The sequence below is a fragment of the Equus asinus genome, chromosome 6, assembly GCF_041296235.1.
Source record: "Equus asinus isolate D_3611 breed Donkey chromosome 6, EquAss-T2T_v2, whole genome shotgun sequence".
Classification (NCBI taxonomy): domain Eukaryota; kingdom Metazoa; phylum Chordata; class Mammalia; order Perissodactyla; family Equidae; genus Equus; species Equus asinus.
In genome coordinates, this window is record NC_091795.1 from 48823438 (window position 1) to 48844934 (window position 21497).

The 21497-nt window shown below is 34.3% G+C and overlaps 1 protein-coding gene across 12 annotated transcripts in view; it reads left to right on the forward strand.

Moving 5' to 3' along the window:
* Positions 1 to 21497, forward strand: part of VPS54 (VPS54 subunit of GARP complex) — a 106708-nt gene that overhangs the window by 21234 nt on the left and 63977 nt on the right. For 9 of the 12 annotated variants that reach the window (XR_011504266.1, XR_011504267.1, XM_014836791.3 and 6 more), the window contains exons 2-5: positions 6995 to 7150; positions 8547 to 8788; positions 17112 to 17190; positions 19641 to 19675. Coding sequence is in view for 10 of the 12 variants with exons in the window: in XM_014836791.3 (XP_014692277.1) it covers positions 7015 to 7150; positions 8547 to 8788; positions 17112 to 17190; positions 19641 to 19675 (492 nt within the window). In the remaining 2 variants the exon portion in view is untranslated. Of the gene's footprint in view, positions 1 to 6994; positions 7151 to 8546; positions 8789 to 17111; positions 17191 to 19640; positions 19676 to 21497 lie in introns of those variants that run through there. The other 3 variants (XM_014836793.3, XM_070512717.1, XM_044772559.2) reach the window with 2 other exon arrangements.

Genomic DNA, 21497 nt, shown 5'->3' on the forward strand with positions numbered 1-21497 from the left:
ACATCCTTGCTAACACTTCTTTTCTGTTTTTTTTTTTATACCCATCCTAATGGATGTGAGATCTGCAATCCTATTTTTAATGGCAGTATAATCCATTGTTTGGTTGTACTAAATCTTATTAACCAGCTCCTTCTTATTTAAGTGTTTGTTTGTTTCAACTTTTTCATTCTTAAAAATAATTCTGGGGTTATTTCTCATATTTTGAAGTGTGTGTATATTTGTTTTCTTAGGATATGTAATCTAGAAATGAAATTTAAAATGACCTTTGAAGGGAGAAGAGGCATTATTACAAGAGTAGAAAGATGGTATTAATATTCCAGGAAGGGCAAAGCCATAACAAAGACAAGGAAGCCTCGATAGCATGATGGATTAGGGACAAACAGCACCCTGTCTGGAATAGAGGTTATCCAAGGGTAATAGGAAATAAGGCTAGAAAGGATGACAAGCATCAGATTGTAGAAAGCCTTGAATACCAGTTTGTGAAGCTTGGCCTTTGTTTGGAAGGTGATGAATAACATTAAAGGTTTTTGAGCTGAAGTATGACAGAATGAAGACTTTCTGGAACATTAATCCTAAAGTAATATGCAGAATGGTTTAGACTGGAAGCAGAGAGACCAGTTAGGGGACCACAGTATGATAGAAGCATGATAGAGAGCAGGCAAGTTTAGATTTTATAATGTAGGATATTTTATAAAGTAGCGTGTCACTTTTGAAAAATAGGAGAAGGGAAATAAAATGATTAATTAGTATATCTCTATGTTAACCACTGGTAAAATGTTTTGTATACGTTGAAATGGTAGAGGGGAAAAAAAAACTTTTGCTATTACTTTACTTGTAATAGGCAATTTCATGGATAGTTAGGTTAGAATTGACTAAATGTTTTTGTGATATCAGTGTTCTCTGAAAGCAGTTACTATTACAATGTAGAAGCAAAGGAAGAAACTTTTGCACAGTTTCTGGGTAATGTCTGTGGTAAATGTTTCTCTGTCTCAGCTGCCTTCTCATTCAGCCTTTAAGAATTCCAGTTTCTATATATGGTATTATTCTTATGCAACATTAAAATTTGATCGAAATCTGTTGATTTTTTCCCTCCATAATTGAAGTTATACAATAATGTCATCTTCAGGTAGATTAGCACTTACAAATGGAATGTTTTTCTTCTCTCTGATATATTTTGCATTGTTTATCTATTTAACATTTGACAAATATTTAAAGTTTCTTTCCTCTGACTTTTTATTGAGAAAATTTAAAAACATAGGGAAAAAGTGAAAGAACAGAACATGTTACACTCATATATACTCTACTTAGATAAGGCATTTTTAACATTTTGCGATATTTGTTTTAACTGTGTGTATTTTTTGCTGAATCATTAGAAGTAAGTTGCAGGTGACATCGTACTTCACTCCTAAATACTTCAGTATTCATGTTTTAAGTATAAGGACATTTTCTCATGATCTCAGACCATTAATAAGATACCTAAGAAAATTAATAATAATTCCAAAATATCATATAACATTCAGCCCATATTCAAAATTTCCCAAATGTCCCAAGAGTGTATTAGAGCCAATTTTTTCTTTTTGAACCAAGACCCAATCAAGGCTCACATAGTGCCTTTAATTGTTGTCTCTTTATTCATTTTAATATAGAATAGTTCTCTACCTTTTTAAAATGACATTTGATCTAAGTGTCCACGCCAGTTTTTTTGTAGAATGTCTCATATTCTCAGTTTGTTGGATTGCTTCCCCATGTTGTGGTTTAAACATCACTATCCTGTTCCCCTGTTTCCTGTAGACTGGAAGGTAGGTTTAGAAGAGGGGTGCTTAACCTTGGGTTCACAGACTTCAGAGGGTCTATGGATAGAATTTAGGGAGTCTCCGAACTTTGGATGGGGGAAAAAATTGAATCTGTATTTTAATTCAGTGGTTCTCAACAAGGGTGATTTGTCTTCTCCTGTCTTTTCCCCTACCCTGGTTGTTTGGCTTTGTCTGGAGACATTTTTGCTTGTCACAGCTGGATGGAAGGGTGCTATGGCATCAAGTGGATAGAGGCCAGGGATGTATCTAAAGATCCTACAGTGTACAGGGGCAGAGTTCCCAACAACAAAGAATTATCCAGCTCAAAATGTCAATAGTGCCATCGTTGAGAAACCCTACTTTAACTGAGTTTTAGCATTTTCTTTAATTATGAATGTAGGAACCCTTCACAGGGATACTAGCACTACTTGTGACTTTGTTACCAATAGAAATTTCAGATATTTTCATATCCCATTAAGGTGTTGCAGGTATCTCAAAATGTATTTATTGCAGAAATTAAGATAGATTTCTTATTAATCGAGAAACAAAAATATTTCTATATTACAATTTAAAAACATAGCTTGACAGCTAGATATCAGTATAATTGTCCACTATAATCATATGTATTTTATGCATTATAAACATTCTGGGAGGAGGTCCATAGACTTTACCAGACTGCCAAAGGAATCCGTAGGATGAAATAGCTTAACCCCTGGTCTAGAGGCTTTATTAGATTGCCTTAAACATTTTTGGTGAGAATGCTTCATAGATGGTGATGTTTATGTCATATTGTCATTTCACGAATCACATCATATCTAGTTGTCTTGCTATTATCAGTGATGCCAAGTTTGATGATTTAGTTAGAGTGATGAGAGCTGGATCCTTTTTTCCCTTTGCATTGCTGAGTAATCTATACGTGCTACTTTGGCACGAGGTGAGTTTTGTGTTTCTGAACAAGCGTTCACCTAATGGCTTTAGCATACATTGATGATTTTTGCCTGAATCGGTTTTTACCTTGGGGGTTACAAAATGGTGATTTTCTAATTCAGTCATACCTTTACATTTGTTATTGGCATTCTTCTGTAAAGATATGAGATTTCCTTTCCCCACCCTACCCCACCTCCTTTTGCTCATTTCCCCCCTCCTGTGGTGCCCTAAGTATCACTATGGATTCATTAACCTTTATTTATTCAATATATTGCACTCAATTAGGTTTTTTTTTTTTTAGTACTCAAATTGTCCAGATTGGCCAGAGGGAACCCCTTTAATTTGGTCCTTTTCGCTTTTGACAGACCCTACTCATCGTTGAGCATTTCCTTGCTTTCTGACACAGTAAGAGTTCTCAGGATCAACTTGTTCTTTTTGTGCTCCAAGTCTGGAGTGAGATATTTCTTCAAAGAACCATGGCTTCCTTGTGGGGAATGGTATTTAGAAGCCAAAGTCTGAGTACTTGATGCGCTCATTACTTCTGGGCATTTTTAATAGAAGCTTTTAACTAAACTTTTAACATAAAAAGATATTTTGAGCTACAAGAAAGAAATTCAAATGTCTCTGTTTTACTCATCCTTGCAAATTCTTTCTTTTGAAATGAATGTATTTGTTTATTCCTTTCCTTATCAGCCCAGCCCCATGCTCTTATCTGTTCACTCAAGGGTTTTTGGTAGCTGTCATAACTAATGTCTGTCTCTTCTCATCTGTTCTATATACCACCTGTTTCATTCATTTATAAAATATTTATTACATACTGTCTGTGTGCCAGGAAATGTGTTAGGCATGTAGAATACACAGGAAAATGGAACTATCAAGAAGTTCACAGTCTAACAGGGAAGACCTATATGAAAACCAAAATTTCCATATGATTGGTGCAAACGTAGAAATACATAAAGAGTGACTAAGTGTGAGAAACCAAAGAAGGAGGTGAAGATAATATTTGAGTATGGCATTGATGAAATTATGAGAGGATTGCCATATGAAGAAGAATAGAGTTATTTATGGATTCTCATTGTAGGTGACCACTGATTTGTTTCTAGATGTGTAGTTACAAGTGGAATTATTTGAAATCAGAGGTTACCTGCATTTAGTGCTTAACGTTTTCCTTTTTCCTATATTCTCTGTTTTTTGTTTGTTTTTATTTATTTTTTTAAAGATTGGCACCTGAGCTAACATCTGTTGCCAGTCTTTTCTTTTTCTTCTTCTTCTCACCAAAGCCCCCCACTACATAGTTGTATATTCTAGTTGTAGGTCCGTCTGGCTCTGCTACATGGAATGCCACCTCAGCCTGGCTTGATGAGCAGCACTGGGTCTGTGCCCAGGATCCAAACTGGTGAAACTCTGGGCCGCTGAAGTGGAGTGTGCGAACTTAACCACTCGGCCATGGTGCTGGCCCCTGTTTGCTTTTATTTTTGCTAACGTTTTTTTTTCTAGGTAGACAAGCTGTTCTTTGCTTACACTGAAACTTACTAAGATACTTCATCATTTCTGTTCTTTAGCCTTTCAATAAAAGATTATTTCTTTGTTGAAATTGTTTGGTTTAGAGGCCATGTGGATTTGCTGTCTTTGTTTATATATCTATGCATTATGAATAAATTCATCATATTTTATTACCAATGATTGCACTTACTAAGTCTGCATCATACTTGCTATGTCATCATTAATACAAAGTTTGGTTCTTACTGTGGGGAGAACTTCTTAATAAAATTAGGATGGTGAAGGGAATGGAGAGTCAAATGGTTGGAAATTGGGACTCGCCTGTGTAGGCAGTCCCCTAGTTTTACATAATCTCTTTATAGCTGGAGATTGTCCCTCTTTTTTTTTTTTTAAGATTTTATTTTTTCCTTTTTCTCCCCAAAGCCCCCTGGTACATAGTTGTATATTTTTTACTTGTGGGGTCCTTCTAGTTGTGGTATGTGGGACGCCGCCTCAGCATGGCTTGATGAGCGGTGCCATGTCCACACCCAGGATCCGAACCAGCGAAACCCTAGGCTGCCGAAGGGGAGCACATGAACTTAACCACAAAGCCACAGGGCCGGCCCCTGTCCCTCTTTTCATAAGAAGAATTAGGAAAGGTCTAGGAAAAAGCAGAAAACCTGTGTATGTTTCCCAATTAAGATTCTTTAAGGAGTAAATAAGGTGTTTTTTCCCTCCCAGATACAGAAATAACTTATAGGAGTCTAGAAATGTTTTTCCAAAAGTTACCTAAGATGGCACTTAGGATTTCTTTTTGCTGTAAAAACAACGTGATGATAAATAAAATAAATTGAAATAGTAGTGTACTATTGTTGGAATCAATATTTAATTTATCTGACATCAAGCAGTGGGCTTTCAACATAAATATATTTTCCATATATTTGTAGCTTTACCTCTTTAAGTGTCAAAATATGTTTATTTTAGCCATTTTACTTGATGAAATTAACAAAAAAGTTAAACACATTTAATGTTAAATTTAGAATCGTCTTTACCAAACACTTAATGTACAAATTTCTGTGTTATACAGTGTTTCCTATCCTTTAGACATTTCTGCTGTCTTAAATATGCTGGTGCTTTTATCTAGAAACAACCGTACACTTAATGTATATGGATATAAATACAACAGACGAGTGATGCCTTTCAAACCAAGGCACTGATTAATTTTCCCAGATATTTTCATTGTAGTGTTCTTTTACCCCCAAACCTCTAATGGCTCCTTATTGCTTAAAGAGCCAACTCTAGTCTGCCCATACCGTGGGTGTGTGTTGGTGTGTGTGTGTGTGTGTAAATATGATTTATTTGTCACTACTTTCCAACGCAAACATTTCACTCTAACCAGGTCAGTTTCCACACACTCTTATGATTATTCCATGTCCCTTAACCTTTGTTCATGCTGTTTGCTTTTATGTTCAGGGACCTTGAGGAAGTTATTTGTGCGTTTTCTTGGCAGCTTGTTTCTTATGGTCTCAGTGAATGGTGTAGTTGGATATGCTTCCTTTGCATTAGAAGGACAGAGACAGATATGCAAGGAAGTCTGAGAAATGTAATTTTTAGCTTTCCACCAGACTAAAGGAGAGTTAGAGTGGATGTACTTTTTGTCACCAGTCCTAGCCTTATATCTCTGTTCTTTATTTCTTACTCTTATTTTTCTATTCACCAAATTTCCTAACTTGGCTTTTTTTTTTTTTTTAACTCGTTAAACCACATGTATCTTTGTAAACTAAGTAGTCTTTCTGGGCCTTGCTGTACATATCTCTAGTATGAGGAACTTAGACTAGGGGGTCTCTAAGTTCACTTTCAGCTATCAGCTTCTGTTTATGTTCATTTATTTATTCCTTCATTAAAAATATTTATTGAATGCCTGCCTATTTGATAGATATGCTCAGCAATATAAGATTATCTACCCTCCAATAATAAAATAATACACGTTCTTCAGTATCCAGGTTATGTACTGCTTCATTTGTAAAGTCTTGCCTGACACTGTAACCTATATTATGTTGCCTTGCACCACAGATTCTTTCATCACTTATTAAAAATGTAGACATAGGTTAACTTGTGTTTTGCTTAGTGTTTTGATGACGAATGATGCTGCTTTTATTTTATAATCATTTAATATAGTGACAGTCACATAGTAATAATCATAATGATAACTAACATTTATGAACACTAACTTTGAGGCTGGCATTGTTTTAAATGCTTTTCTTCTATCCATTCCTTTAATTCTTACCAAATGTTTATGAGATAGGATCTCTTTTCATCTCCATTTTTACATGTGAGGTAAAGCATGTAAAGGTTAAGTAAATTTCCTTAAGGTTATACTGCTGGTAATTGAAGCTGGCATGTGAACTCAGGCAGTCATATTTCAAAAACCCGTGCACTTAACCATTTTGCTATAATGTGTAATTACTGCATACTTGTTGAATGAATGGAATGTTTTCATCTTTAATATATATTGGTTTCAGCTTTGGCATCTATTTGCACTTTGGATAAAAGACTAAGTAAGGATATTTCACTTTGGGGAGAATATTTTTTAAACAAGGACAAATAACTTTCTTAGCAAACTAAATGTTATGAGTGACTCCCAGTTAACAGTGAATATTCAAATTGTGTACTTATACTTTCAGGGATTTTGAATAATGTGTCTTTTTAAAAGAAAATATGTGACATGCATAATACTTATGGATGAATTTTGATTTGTATTAGTGTCTTGATTATTATTTGTTACTTGTTTTCAGTTGAGTGGTGATTTTATGCAATGGCTTCAAGCCACAGTTCTTCACCAGTGCCTCAAGGAAGCAGCAGTGATGTTTTCTTTAAAAAAGAGGTAGATCCAGCAAAACACATTCGACCTGTGCAGTCACTGCCAGATGTGTGTCCCAAGGAACCCACAGGTAATGCCTTTTTTTTGAGAATTTTTACTGAGGATTTGTACAATCTTTAAATGATTAGTCAGATTTCATATACTTATTTTAAAAGAGTAAATTTTATGATGTTAAAACTAAAGAGAGGTAAGTAATTTGGAAGTAAATTGATTGGGAAATTGGAATTATAGCCCTTTTTATGCATTTTCATAAAAGAAGTTAATTACATAAACGAAAAGTTTTGAAAATGAGGGTACAGAGTGAAAGTTCTTTAGTTAAACATAGTACAGTCAATCCTTGTTATTTACGGATTTTGTATTTGCAAATTTGCCTACTCCCTAAAATTTATTTGTGACCCCCAAAATCAATACTTATGGCACTTTTGTGGTCATTTGCAGACATGTGCAGAAGAATGAAAAGTATGAATCACCTGATGCACACGTTCCCACCTGAGATTGAAAAAGGCTACACTCTGCCTTCTTGTTTTAGCTGTCATGCTGTAAACAAGTGTCATTTTTGTCGTCTATTTAGTGCCATGTTTTTTGCACTTTTGTGCTTTTTGTTGGTGATTTTGCTTTTTAAAATGGTTCCCAAATGTAGTGCTGAAGTACTTTCTAGTGTTCCTAAGCAAAGAAAGCTGTAATGTACCTTATGAAGAAAATATGTGTTATGTAAATTTTATTCAGATATGAGTTACAGTGATGTTAGGTATGAGTTCAATGTTAATGAATGGACAATATATACTAAATAAGATGTCTTTAAACAGAAACACACATGAAACAAGACTATGTATGGATTGGTTGAGAAAATGTGACCAGAGACTCACAGAAACCTAACCCTGTATTTCCCCTAGGAGCAATAGTTCAGCATTTGCTAATTAAGTATTCCAGTGACTTTATAGAACAAAACTACTGTGAATAACAAGAATTAACTGTATAGTTTTCTTTCCTCTATGGTTAATGCCACATCAGCATTTATGTTATCTAATTATAAGCCAAACAGAGGATATTGGAACCAGGAGTGTCTGCCATAATACAATAGAAAAAAGGCCTACCTGAGAAGAAAACTAGAGTATTAAGGGATAGAAGATATACAATAGAAGGTAGAAGAGTTTTGATGTTGAAAAAGAGAGAGAAATTGTACATTAAGGAATTAATGAAAGACTTTCTTTACCATCCACCCCACCCTGCAACTGCAACCCTCAAATTTTGCATATCCTTTATTTGTGCATGTTTTTCCTCCCCTTGGCAATTGATGGGGAAAGCTGAAGGTTATTTAATCAGATTGATTTTTATTAAAACATTTGCTATTGAGGAGAGAGTTTAGTTGTTTTGTATAAAGTGGAGTCTAAGCATTTTTATTTTTCTAGGATATACTTTCAAACACAGAACTTACTTTACAGAGTTCTCTTGTTTACTTTTTGCAGGTGATTCACATAGTTTATGTGTTGCCCCATCTCTAGTTACAGATCAACATAGATGGACTATATATCATTCCAAAGTAAATCTCCCAGCAGCATTAAATGATCCTAGATTAGCAAAAAGAGAATCTGACTTCTTCACAAAAACATGGGGATTGGACTTTGTGGACACTGAAGTCATACCTTCATTCTACCTCCCACAGATCAGCAAGGAACATTTTACAGTATATCAACAAGAAATCTCTCAGGTAATATCTAATCTTTTTTTAAAAATTATTTTATTGGGTCATAATGGTTTATACCATTGTGTAATTTCAGGTGTACATTATTGTATATCAGTTTCTGTATAGACTATGTAGTGCTCACCACTAATAGTCCAGTTTTTAATCTGTCACCATACGTATGTACTCCTTTACTCCTTTTACCCCACCCCCCACCCCCTTCCCCTCTGGTAACCACTAATCTGTTCTCTTTATCCCTGTGTTTATCTTCCACATACGAGTGAAATCATACAGTATTTGTCTTTCTCTGTCTGTATTATTTCGCTTAACATAATACCTTCAGGGTCTATCCATGTTGTTGCAAATGGGACGATTTTGTCTTTTTTATGGCTGAATAATATTCCATTCTGTATATATACTGCATCTTTATCGATTTATCTGTTGATGGTCACTTGGATTGCTTTCACATCTTGGCTGTTGTGAATAATGCTGCAAGGAACATAAAAGTGCATAAATCTCTTTGTATTGTTGATTTTGTGTTCTTTGGATAAATACCCAGTAGTGGGAGAGGTGGATCATATAGTATTTCTATTTCAATTTTTTGAGAAATCTCCATACTGTTTTCCATAGTGGCTGCACCAGTTTGCATTCCCACCAGCAGTGTTTGAGGGTTCCGTTTTCTCTACATCCATTCCAACATTTGTTAGTTTTTGTCTTGTTAATTATAGCCATTCTGACAGGTGTAAGGTGATATCTCAAGGTAGTTTTGATTTGCATTTCTCTAATAATTAATGATGTTGAACATCTTTTTATGTGGCTGTTGGCCATCTGTGTATCTTCTTTGGGAAAATGTCTATTCATATCCTCTGCCCATTTTTTGATCAGGTTGTTTGTTTTTTTGTTGTTGAGTTGTATGAGTTCTTTATATATTTTGGAAATTAACCCCTTGTCGGATATATGATTTGCAAATATTTTCTCCCAGTTGATAAGTTGTCTTTTCATTTATTGATGGTTTCCTTTGCCTTGCAGAAGCTATATAGTCTGATGTAGTCCCATTTGTTTATTTTTTCTTTTGTCTTCCTTGCCTGAGTAGACATAGTATATGAAAAGATGCTGCTAAGACCGATGTCAGAGTGTACTGCCAAGTAATATCTAATCTTAAAGTTAGTTATAATCAGGTCAAAAGTAATTGAAAGCCTTTTAGTTTGATATATTATAGATTTTGACCAATAATCTTTGATGAGTCTATGGTATTCTTTTCTATTCATACACATTTTATTGTCCTGGGTTGTATTTAATTCCTTATTTAAATATATGTAAATATATTTCTCCTACTGTAGTGATTTTTCAGAATGACACATTCCTAATAGTGTTAAGAATCAACATGAAGCCCACCCTACCTACTAAGAAGAAGATAATTCTATTAGGCCTGTAAAGCCCAGATGATTTATGAGGTTTAAGAAATGAGTAGAGTGGAGTTGTTTCTATGCTTCTGATTCACCATGGACAATTTAATAGAGCATTAGCTCTAGCAGATACTCTTAATATCTGTAGACATAATATGTTTCTCTAAACTCGGTTCTGAGAGCAAGAACTGAATGCAGTGCTAAGTTTGAGGTGGCTTGTTACTCGTTTTTAGTAAGTGACTGATATCAATACAATTCCGTTCATTTTAGTCTTTAAAAACAAATCATTAAAGTTGTACATGGGATATTAAAAGTTTTTTTTATTGCAGTATAATTGACATGTAACATTATGTTAGTTTCAGATGTACAACATAATGATTAGATATTTGTATATATTGTGAAATGACCACCACAACAAGTCTAGTTAACATCTATCACCATACATTGTTACAAAAAAAATTTTTTTCTTGTGATGAGAACTTTTAAGGTTGACCCTCTTAGAAACTTTCAAATGTGCAATACAGTATTATTAACTATGGTCACCATGCTTTACATTACATCCCTGTGACTTATTTATTTTATAAATGAAAGTTTATATAGGAGATATTTATCTATAATTTTATAATTATTCTTTTTTATACTTTTTTCATTAGCAAGCCTAATTTGCATTTAGCTGATTTTATTTCACTTGACTACTTTGTTCTTTTTATAATTTGGAAATAGGCTGAATATGGCTATATTATTGGCATTAATACTATACAGTATCTTGTTCATTTTTAGTACTGCTTAATATTTTTGTACAGAATCTGTAAATATTATTTACCTTTGTATGTGTATATAGCCATATACTGTCTAGAGTTTTTGTGTTCTGTTTTCAGTGATCACATCTGCCTGGATGTTGTTAAGTTGATGAGTCCTAATATACCTTCTTTTTCATGATTTCTAGTCTGACACCTCGTGACTACAATTTGGCTTTTCTATTTATCCATTTATTGATCAAATTTTTATTGAGTGCCTTCCATATGCCTGGCACTGTTCTAACACTAGGGATACAACAGACCAAAACAGACATCAGTTCCCTCCATTACAAAGCTTACATTTCTAGCAAGGGGTATAAACAATATCAAATAATGATATATTATGTATGTATTTTATAAAGAACAACCACTAAAATAACAAAACAAAGAATTATAGCTAGTAAGCCAATGGAAGAGATAACATGGAATAAAAAAATTCTCAATCCAAACAAAGGCAAAAAAGAGTAAAAAGGGAACACAGAATGGATGGATGAAACAAAAAGAAAATAAACATCTAGATTGATAGTCTTAAACTAACCCTATCAATAATCACATTAAATGTAAATGTTTTGTAAGAACCCTCATTAAAAGGCAGAGATTGTGAGATCAGATGAAAAAGCAAGACCCAACCATACGCTACCTATAAGAAATGCATTTTAAATACAAAGACGCAAAACATTCAAAAGTAAAAGGATGGAAAAAGGTATACCAGGCTTAACACCAGTCAAAAGAAAACTGGCGTGGCTATATTAAATCAATCAAAGTAGATTTCAGAGCAAGGATTATTACTAGGGATAAAGAAGTTATTTTATAATGATAAAACTGTCAGTTAATCAGGAAGAAATAATAATTCTAAAGGTTTATGCCTCTAATAGCAGAGCTTCAAAATACATGAAGCAAAGACTGGGAACTTTATGGGGAAGTAGATGAATTCACAATTATGGTTGGAGATTTCAAAACTTGTCTCTCAATAAATGGTAGAACAAACAAAAACAGAAAATCAGCAAGTATATAGTAGACTTGAACACTATCAACCAACCTGACTTAACAGAACGCATTTAAAGAACATTGCATACAACACAAAAGATGATACTTTTTCTTCTCAAGTGTTCATGGAACATTTGTCAAGATAGACCATAATCTGGGCTGTAAAACAAATGTTAATACATTTAGAAGCCTTCAGATTATACAAAGTATATTCTCTGACCGCAATAGAATTAAATTAGAAATTAATAACAGAAATGTTATGTGGAAATCCACAAATATTCGAAAACCAAAACTTCTAAATAAAATGTGGGTCAAAGAGGAAAGGGAAATTAGAAAGTAGTTTGAACTGACTGGAAATGAAAACACAACATTGGTATTTGTGGGACACTACTCAAGCAGTATTTAGGCAGAAATTTAGAGCAATAAATACATATATTAGAAAAGAAGAATGGTCTGAAATCGATGACCTCAGCTTCTACCTTAAAAAGCTAGAAAAAGAGGAGCAAATTTAAATCAAAATAAGCAGAGGAGAAAAATGACTATCAAAGTAAGAATCAATGAAATAGAAAATAGAGAAACCTAAGGCTGGTTCTTTGAGAAGATCAATAAAATTGACAAACCTATAGCAATACTGATGAGGAAGAAAAGAGAGAAGGCACAAATCACCAATAACAAGAATGAGAGTGGTAACATCATAATAGGTTCTGCAGAGATTAAAAGGCTACTAATGAAATATTATAAACAACTTTATGCCAATAAATTCAACATGTTAGATGAACTGACAAATTCCTTGGATGACATAAATTACCAATCTCTCTTAAGAAGAATTAAATAACCCAAATAACTTTGTACTTATTTTAAAAATTGATGTGTGGTTAAGTACCTTTCCACAAAGAAAACTAAGGTCCACATGGCTTCACTATTGAATTCTACCAAACATTTAAGGAAAAAATAATCCCAAGTCTACACTATTCTTTCACGTTTTCGCGAGGATGTGGAGGACAGGGCTAGTACTAGGATGAGGCAAGTGAGATGATTAAGGTGTAGAATATGAAGGGGCGCCAGAATCTGAGAGTAGGTGCCTCCTTAAATATTGCACTCTAGGCCTCGCCCTACTCCCAGCCCTAGTGGATTAACTAGAACACTCGTATACTGTTGGTGGGCATTTAAATTGGTAAAACCCTTTTGGAAAAGAGTTTGGCAGTTTCTTAAAAATACTTCTGGTCCAGCATGCAAGGAGCTTGGAAGTCTTTACTCCTGTCTTCATAATAAGAAAAATCTGAACAAACTGAAAATCAACAACTGAGAAACTTTTTGAAGGTCACAGCTCAGGGGCACAGGCTCACTAAAATACTGAGACCTAATCATAGGACTACTTCCCCTCTTCCCACACCTTACCACCACATCAATAGGGCACCTATTTATAATAGAGGATTACAACTGGAAGAACTGCGTGTTTCAGACTTAGTTGAAGAGGTCTCTAAAGACAGCAAGGGAGACAAAAACAAGGACACCAGAGGAGATTTTAGGCTCTCATACCTACCACTACAGCAGACAGTAAATACAGCCTAATTCCTAGCCAGAGAAACAAAACCTCACACCCAAAGGTCTGTTTTCCTCAGTTCCTTTTATCTAGTACATCACATCTGGCTTTCAACAAAAAATTACAATATATACTAATGACAAAAAAACATAGTTTAAAGAGACAGACACAGATATAGTAGCAAAGCTGGAATTATCAGACTGGGAATTTAAAACAACTATGATTAATATGCTAAGGATTCTAAAGGAAAATGTGGACAACATGTAAGAATAGATGGGTAGTGTAAGCAGAGAGATGGAAACTCTAAGAATCAAAAGGAAATGCTAGAAATCAAAAACACTGTAACAGAAATGGAGAATGCTTTTTTATGGATTCATCAATAGACTTGAAATGGTGGAGAAAAGAATCAGTGAGCTTAAGGAGATGTTGATATAAACTTACCAGAATGTGTGGGTTGAAGTGATAGCATTGAATGCATGTATTAGGAAAGAAGAAACATATAAAATTAATAATCTAAGCTTCCACCATAGGAAACCGGAAAAAGAACAAATTCTAAAGTAAGCAGAAGAAAAGAAATAATGAAAATTAGAGCAGAACTCTGTGAAATTGAAAGCAGGAAATCAGTAGAGAAAATCACCAAAACCAAAAGCTGATTCTTTGACGAGATCGATAAAATTGGTAAACCCTCCAGCCAGGTTAATTAAGAAAAAAAGAGAGACGACATAAATTACTAATGTCAGAAATGAAAGGGGGTACATCACTAATTCCATGGACGTTAAAAGGATAATAAAAGAACATGATGAACAATTCTCTACCCACAGATTTGATAGCTTAAATGAAATGGACCAATTCCTTGAAAGACACAATCTACCAAAACTTACACATGAGAAATAGATACTCTGAATAGGCCTATACTTATTAAAGAAATTGAATCAATAGTAACTTCTCAAAGCAAAAAGCACCAGGGCCAGATGGGTTCACTGGTGTACCAACCATTTAAGGAAGAAATTATACCAATTGTTTATAATCTATTCCAGAAAGTAGAAGCAGAGGGGATGCTTTCTAATTTACTCTATGAGACCAGCATTAACCTAATAGTAAAATTAGATAAAGACATTACAAAAAAGGAAAACTACAGACCAATATCTCATGAACATGGATGCAAAAAATCCTGAACAAAATATTAGAAAATCAAACCCAACAATGTTTAAAAAGAATTATACACCATGACTAAGTGGAATTAATTCCAGATAGGCAAGACTGATTCAGTATTCAAAAAGCAATTAGTGTAATCCATCACATTAACAGCTGAAGAAGAAAAATCTTATGTTCATATAAATAGATACAGAAAAACCTTTGACAGAATTCAGTACCCGTTCATGATAAAAACTCTCAGCAAACTAGGAGTACAGGGGAACTTCCTCAACTTGATAAAGAACATCTACAAAAATCCTACAGCTAATGGTGAGAAACTAAATGCTCTCCCACTAAGATCAGGAATAAGGTAGACAAGAAAAGAAAATAAAAGGTAGACAGATTGGGAAGGAAGAAATAGAACTTTTTATTCTCAGATGACATCATCGTCTGTGGAAAATCGCAAAGAATCAAAAAAGAAACTGGTAGAACTAATAAGCATTTATAGCAAGGTTATAGGATACAAGGTTAATATTACACAAGTTAATTGCTTTCTTATATACCAGCGACATACAATTGGAATTTGAAATTAAATACATAACACCATTTACATTAGCACCAAAGAAAATGAAATAGGTATAAATCTAACAAAATATGTACAAGATTTGTATGAGGAGAACCCAAAACTCTGATGAAAGAAATCAGTAAAATAAATGGACACAGATTCTGCGTATGTGGATAGGAAGACTCAATATCGTCAACATGTTTGTTCTTTCCAACTTGATCTATAGATTCAATGCAATCCCTATTAAAATCCGAGCAGTTTATTTCATAGGTATCGAGAAACTGATTCCAAAGTTTATATGGAAAGAAAAAAGAGAATAGCTAACACATTATTGAAGGAGAAGAACAAAGTCAGAGAACTGACACTACCTAACTTCAAGACTTAATGTAAAGCTATAGTAATACAGGCAGTGTGGTATTGGTGAAAGAATAGACATAGAGATCAAAGAAGCAGAATAGAGAGCTCAGAGAGGAACCCATACAAATATAGCCAACTGATTTTTGACAGAGGTGCAAAGGCAATTCAATAGAGAAAGGAGAGTCTTTTGAATAAATAGTCCTGGAACAACTAGACATCCACTTGCAAAAAAGAAAAATAATCTAGACACAGACTGCCTACACCTTTCACAGAAATTAGTGCAAAATGGATCATAGACTTAAATGTAAAATGCAAAACTGTAAAACTTATAGACGTAACAGAAGAAAATTTGTGACCTTGAGTTTGGTGATGACTTTTTAGATACAACATCAAATGAAATCCATGAAGGAAAATACTGACATGTTGGACTTTGTTAAAATTAAAAACTTCCACTCTGTGAAAGACACTGTTAAGAGAATAAAGACAAACCAGAGACTGGGAGAAAATATTTGAAAAACACATAAATGATAAAGGACTGGTATCCAAAATATACAAAGGACTCTTAAAACTCAACAGTAAGAAAACAAACAACCCAATTAAAAAATGTCCAAAGAACTTGGAAAGACATTTCTCCGAAGATGACCAATAAGCACGTGAAAAGATGGTCTACATCACCAAAGGTTTTAAATGGTAAATTTTATGTTACGTACATTTTGCCACAAATACAAAAAAGGGGTAAAAGATTTGAACAGGCATTTCACCAAAGAAGACATACAGGTGGCAAATAAGCATATGAAAAGGTGCTGGATGTCACATATCATTGGGATATTGCAAATTTAAACAGCAATGAGATGCTACTATATGTCTATTAGAATGGCAAAAATCCAAACCACTGACACCACCAAATGTTGCGAAGGATGTGGACTAATGGAAACTCTCATTTACTGTGGTTAGGAATGCCAAATAGTGCAGCCACTTTGGAAGACAGTCCTGTAGTTTCTGATAGAACTGCAATCAGAACTCTGAACACCACTAATGCATTGCTTTTTCCTTACCACTCTCCACTTTCTTATGTGTCGTATTTATGGTGTCTCTGAAAGGATAACAGTGTTGTTAGTGGTCATCTAATCTGAAATCAGAGTGGAATTTCTTTTATTTTTTGACTCAGAGAGAAAGTGTCAACTAGTATCTATCTTTCTATCTTAGGTATATGTTTTCAAATTTTCTTCTTTTTTTAAAAGAAATTATTCTCTTAAGTGATTTCTGTTATGCAAGTAAGAATTTTTCATTTGCTTTCCCACTTCATTCCAAATTTATGGAAATTTTACTGTAATTATATAAAATTGGGTGAATATAGGTATATAGGTATTTATACATCTCATTAGTATTTGGTTTATTAAGCATACTTGTTATTTGTTTTTAAGTTCAAGAGGCTAGTGATTTTATTTAAAAATTGTCGAACTAGTTTGGTATATTCTGATACTCTTGTGAAACATTTTGATGCTTTGAGTACTCATATTGCCACATAGCATTGATCACATTATTTATATCTTTTTATTAGAGAGAGAAGATTCATGAGAGATGCAAGAATATTTGTCCTCCTAAAGATATCTTTGACAGGACTCTCTTACATACTCATGGTATGAATATGTACTATTTGTAGCATAGCATAAGTATTAATGATTAAAGTCTTAATTTGGGGACCTTGTTGGCTGTCATACCTATAATTTTCATTTCTAGTGAAATTTTTATAGTCTGTGATCATAATCTTTTCTAAAAGCATTTAAGAGAAAAATCATGGGTCTGATGGTGGTGTTATCCTTCAATCAACAAATACTTATTTAATATCTTGGTGCTTGGTGCTTTTCTTGTTGCTTAAAAATGGATGAATAGGAAATAGTCCCTGTCCTCAAGAAGCTGATGGTCTCCTGAGTTAGGTTAAATAAATAAACCAACAATGCAGCACTGTATATCAAGCAGTAAGTCAGTTTGGTAAGATGGTATAGAGTTCCTAACTTAGCCTTAGAAGACTTCCCAGCGTTGATGGTGATTGCTTGTGTTCTAAATGAGCAATCGAGAATGATTTTTGTGGGAAAACACATTCCAGGAAAAGGAAACAGTTTATGCAAAGCCGGAGAGTCAAGAGAGAAATTAGCATGTTCAAGGACCTGCAAGAGTTCAGTATGTTGGCTCCACTGGGAGCAAGAAATAAAGCTGAAGAAATAGGCAGGAGTCAGATCACAAAGAGCCTATGTGCCATGCTAAGGAATTTTTCTTTTCTAAAAGCAGTATACAGCTACAAAATATTTTTAACTAGACACGATCAGATTTATGATTATGCATTTCACTGTGAAAACAGTTATGGATAATAAGTTTATGGATGATGATAAAACTGGAGACAAGGAGGCAGTTGGAAGCTGTTGCAGTAATACAAGTGAGAAATCACATGGCCCCAACAGCCGTTACAATGAAGATGGAGAGGAAATTAGGCCTTTGAGAGAGATCTCAGAGATCAAGGCACAGATTTTGGTGGTCAGTCAGTTGTTGGTAATAGAGCAAGATAATAGAGCAAAAATGACTCCCAAATTTCTTGCTTGGGCAGCTGGTTGGGTGAGAGAGGCAATATAGGAGGAGGAATTTTGGAGGAGATGGAGGCTGGTTTAATTGCAGCTTTGCAGAGAAGGAGATGTCTGGTATGCAACCCAGAGCTCAGAAAAGAAATCTGGGCTGGAGATGTAGGTATGGTAGGCATTCTCATAAATGATATATGCTAGACAATATCATGGTTGTTTTATCCAAGGGCATGGATGGGATCACCCAGGGAGGAGGTAAATAATGAGAAGGAAACGATGGTAGAACACTAGGAAAACGTCACATTTAAGGAGCAGGTAGAAAATGAGGAGTGAAGGAGACTAAAAAGAACTAATCCGAGAGAGAGGAGAGTCAACCAAAAGAGAGTTCCACCTTAGAAATGAAAAGTGAGCGTTTCAAAGAAGTGAGAATGGTTTGTCTACAGTGTCACAATACTTCAGGGATAGATCAGTTTGCACACTGAGAAGTCTCTGTGGGTTTGGCAATTTAGCAGATCTTAGGGAGAACTTTTAGACTGGAGTGGTGATTACAGAAACCTCAATACTATATATTAAGGAGTGACAATAAGAGAAAGAAATGGAGACTACCAGTATGGATGTGACTTGAAGATCTGAGCTATAGAGATTGACTAGAAAGAAAAGAGTGAAAGAATGTTTTTACATGGCCAAGACTAGATGAAGCAAGAGAAATATTTGCATAACCCTGAGAGTGAGTGCTTTCTTAAATTTTGCATCCAAGGTCCTCCCTTGCTTCAACCTAGTCTGGGCCCTGGGGATTTTATCTTTTTCTTTTTTTTTTTTTTAGTGGGAGAGAACTGAACATGCTTGTATGCAAAGAGGCAAGAGTTATTAGAAGGGAAGAGATTGAAGATAGGGAGAGAGGCAGGGTAATTGATGAAGCGAGCTCACAGAAGAGGCAGGAGAGGATGGAGTCCAACTGCAGAAAGGTTAGTTTTGGAAAGGAAGGTAACTTGTCTGAGATCTGATTGGCGAGATGAAGGTAAAGTAGATTCATTTGCAGGTAAGTTTGTAGATGATACAAACTAAGATGTCTAAGAAAATAATTAATATGATATTAAAAAAATCTTTGATTATAAGAAATTCTGGATGGGATGGTGGGTATTTTCAACAATGAAAACAGTATTCATATTTTAGAATTTAGTTGATTTTTAAAAACTGCATAGCATGCCAAACTTGATCTCACCAAAACTTAATAACATCAAGCTTTCTGTATCCATTTAAAAACGACTTGAAATGTATTTAGTTGTTTTATTGCTACTATACAGTTGATTAAAATTATTTGAAACGTTGATCTTAGTCAGTACTTTACCTACTGCTAGGCATACAGGAGGTGCTTGATTGATACTTGTTGAAGTAAGAAACTTAAATGGTTATTTGTTGTGACCTAGTATAGTATTGAATCTGTCAAAATATAGTTTATGGAAGTAAAATGAAAACAAGCTTAAAAATTATATTTTCCCTTTTCCTTTTGTTCATAGATAAATCCAGGACAGATCTGGAGCAAGTACCTAAGGTAACGAAGCTTAAAAAATGAGAATACTGCTGTTTAATATTTGGTCTTTAATTTTGCCTTGTAAGAAGCTTTCATTTAGCAGTTTTTTGACACTTTGACCACTTTACCTCTTTTGGGACTTTGTTGCATTATTTCTTTTCTCTCTCTTTTGCCTCAGCAAGCTCTTCTTCATCACCAAAATCTACAAATATGTTTGTCTCTCCATTCTAAAAAGGAATTTTGTTAGTCTTACTCACCCTTCAAATTATTGAGATATTTTCTTTGAAATGAACATTTTTTTCATTTCAATTTGAAATGAATTTGAAAAATTTTCACTGAAAAATTTTGTAGAGATGTGTAATAGATGAAGTTTCTATTTATTTTTCTTCTTTTCCCACAGAGTCTGTTACACTCCTGAGATTCTCAAAGAGGTCTGTGATAATTGCTCTTTAGGGTGAGAAGAGAAAGACAATTGAAAGACAGAAACAAAAAGGAGAGGGCAGTCATTTTTAAAGTTCTTTGATTCCTACAAAATTCAAACTCCATCATTTAAGGCCCTTAATTATTCATTTCCATTATAGTCACACTCTTAACTTTTGCCTACTAATCTTTAAACATTCTTTACTTCAGCCAAAGTTTTTTGCTGGCTCTGTGCTTTACTTGCACTGTTCATTTAGCCTGGAAGACTTTTCCCTCATCTCCCTATATCTAATTCTCTACAATGTTTTGCTTAAATGGCAACTTTACATGAAGATATTTACCCCCAACTGAAGATAATTGGCCCCTTCGCCGAATTTTCATAGCATTTTATCTAGACCCCTGCCTTCACTTTTAAGGCATTTGCCGCTCTCCCCTTAGAAGATATTTATGTATGTATTTTATCCCCTTGGACTAAAGATCCTTAGATTAGGACCTCTGTAATAATTTATTTTTGTTTCCCCCTCAGTGCCTTGCATAACAGGTAGACAATCAGTACATATTTATTGAATTAATCAATACTTTATATTAAAGCTGGCATTAGAAAATGTAGTCATGTCCCTAGTTAGATTTCCCCTATCACATTCAACCTAATTTTTAGATGTAGGTAAAATGAATCAGTAAATATAGTAAAATATAGCATAGAAATTAAGTAATTAATTGATTAAACCATGTTTCAGGCCTTATGCTAGGTGGTGGGGATACAAAGATTAATAAGCTATAAATCCAATCTTACAGGAACATATGGTATCCAGGGAGAGATATACATATTAAATAAATAATTTTTGTGAAGTATGAGATAAATAGTATACATGGTATCCTTGTGTTCAGAGATGGGGTGATTAATCTCTGTGTCATACACAGAGACATGTTTGTCCTTTTGATTGGGTTGTATTCTGTAGGAAGATAGCCAAGAAAGGGCATTCTAGGCCAAAAGTGTGTGTAAAGATACTTAAGCATACAAGGGTATGAAAGACGGTTGAGTATTGTTAGAATGTAACTTGTAAATAGTGGGAGTGACAAGATACAAAGAGGTAGGTGAGTCCAAAACAATGAAGGGCTTTTGATGCCATTTTAAAGAGTTTGGTGTTTGGGTTATACTAATCCCTTGAGAGGTTTAAACAGAGAAGTTAATGCACTTATACTTGCATTTTAAAGGTGTATCTGACAGCAGTATAGGGGATAGATTGGGAAAGGACATCAGTAAGTAGCTTTTACTGTAATCTAGAGATAATGAAGAACTGCACTGATGAAATGCTGTGCAGATAGAGGAGACGATATTTAGGAAATATAATGATTAGGACTTAGTGCCCAGATGGATGTGATATGTAAGGGAAAAAGAGGAGGCTCTTAATAAAATTGAATT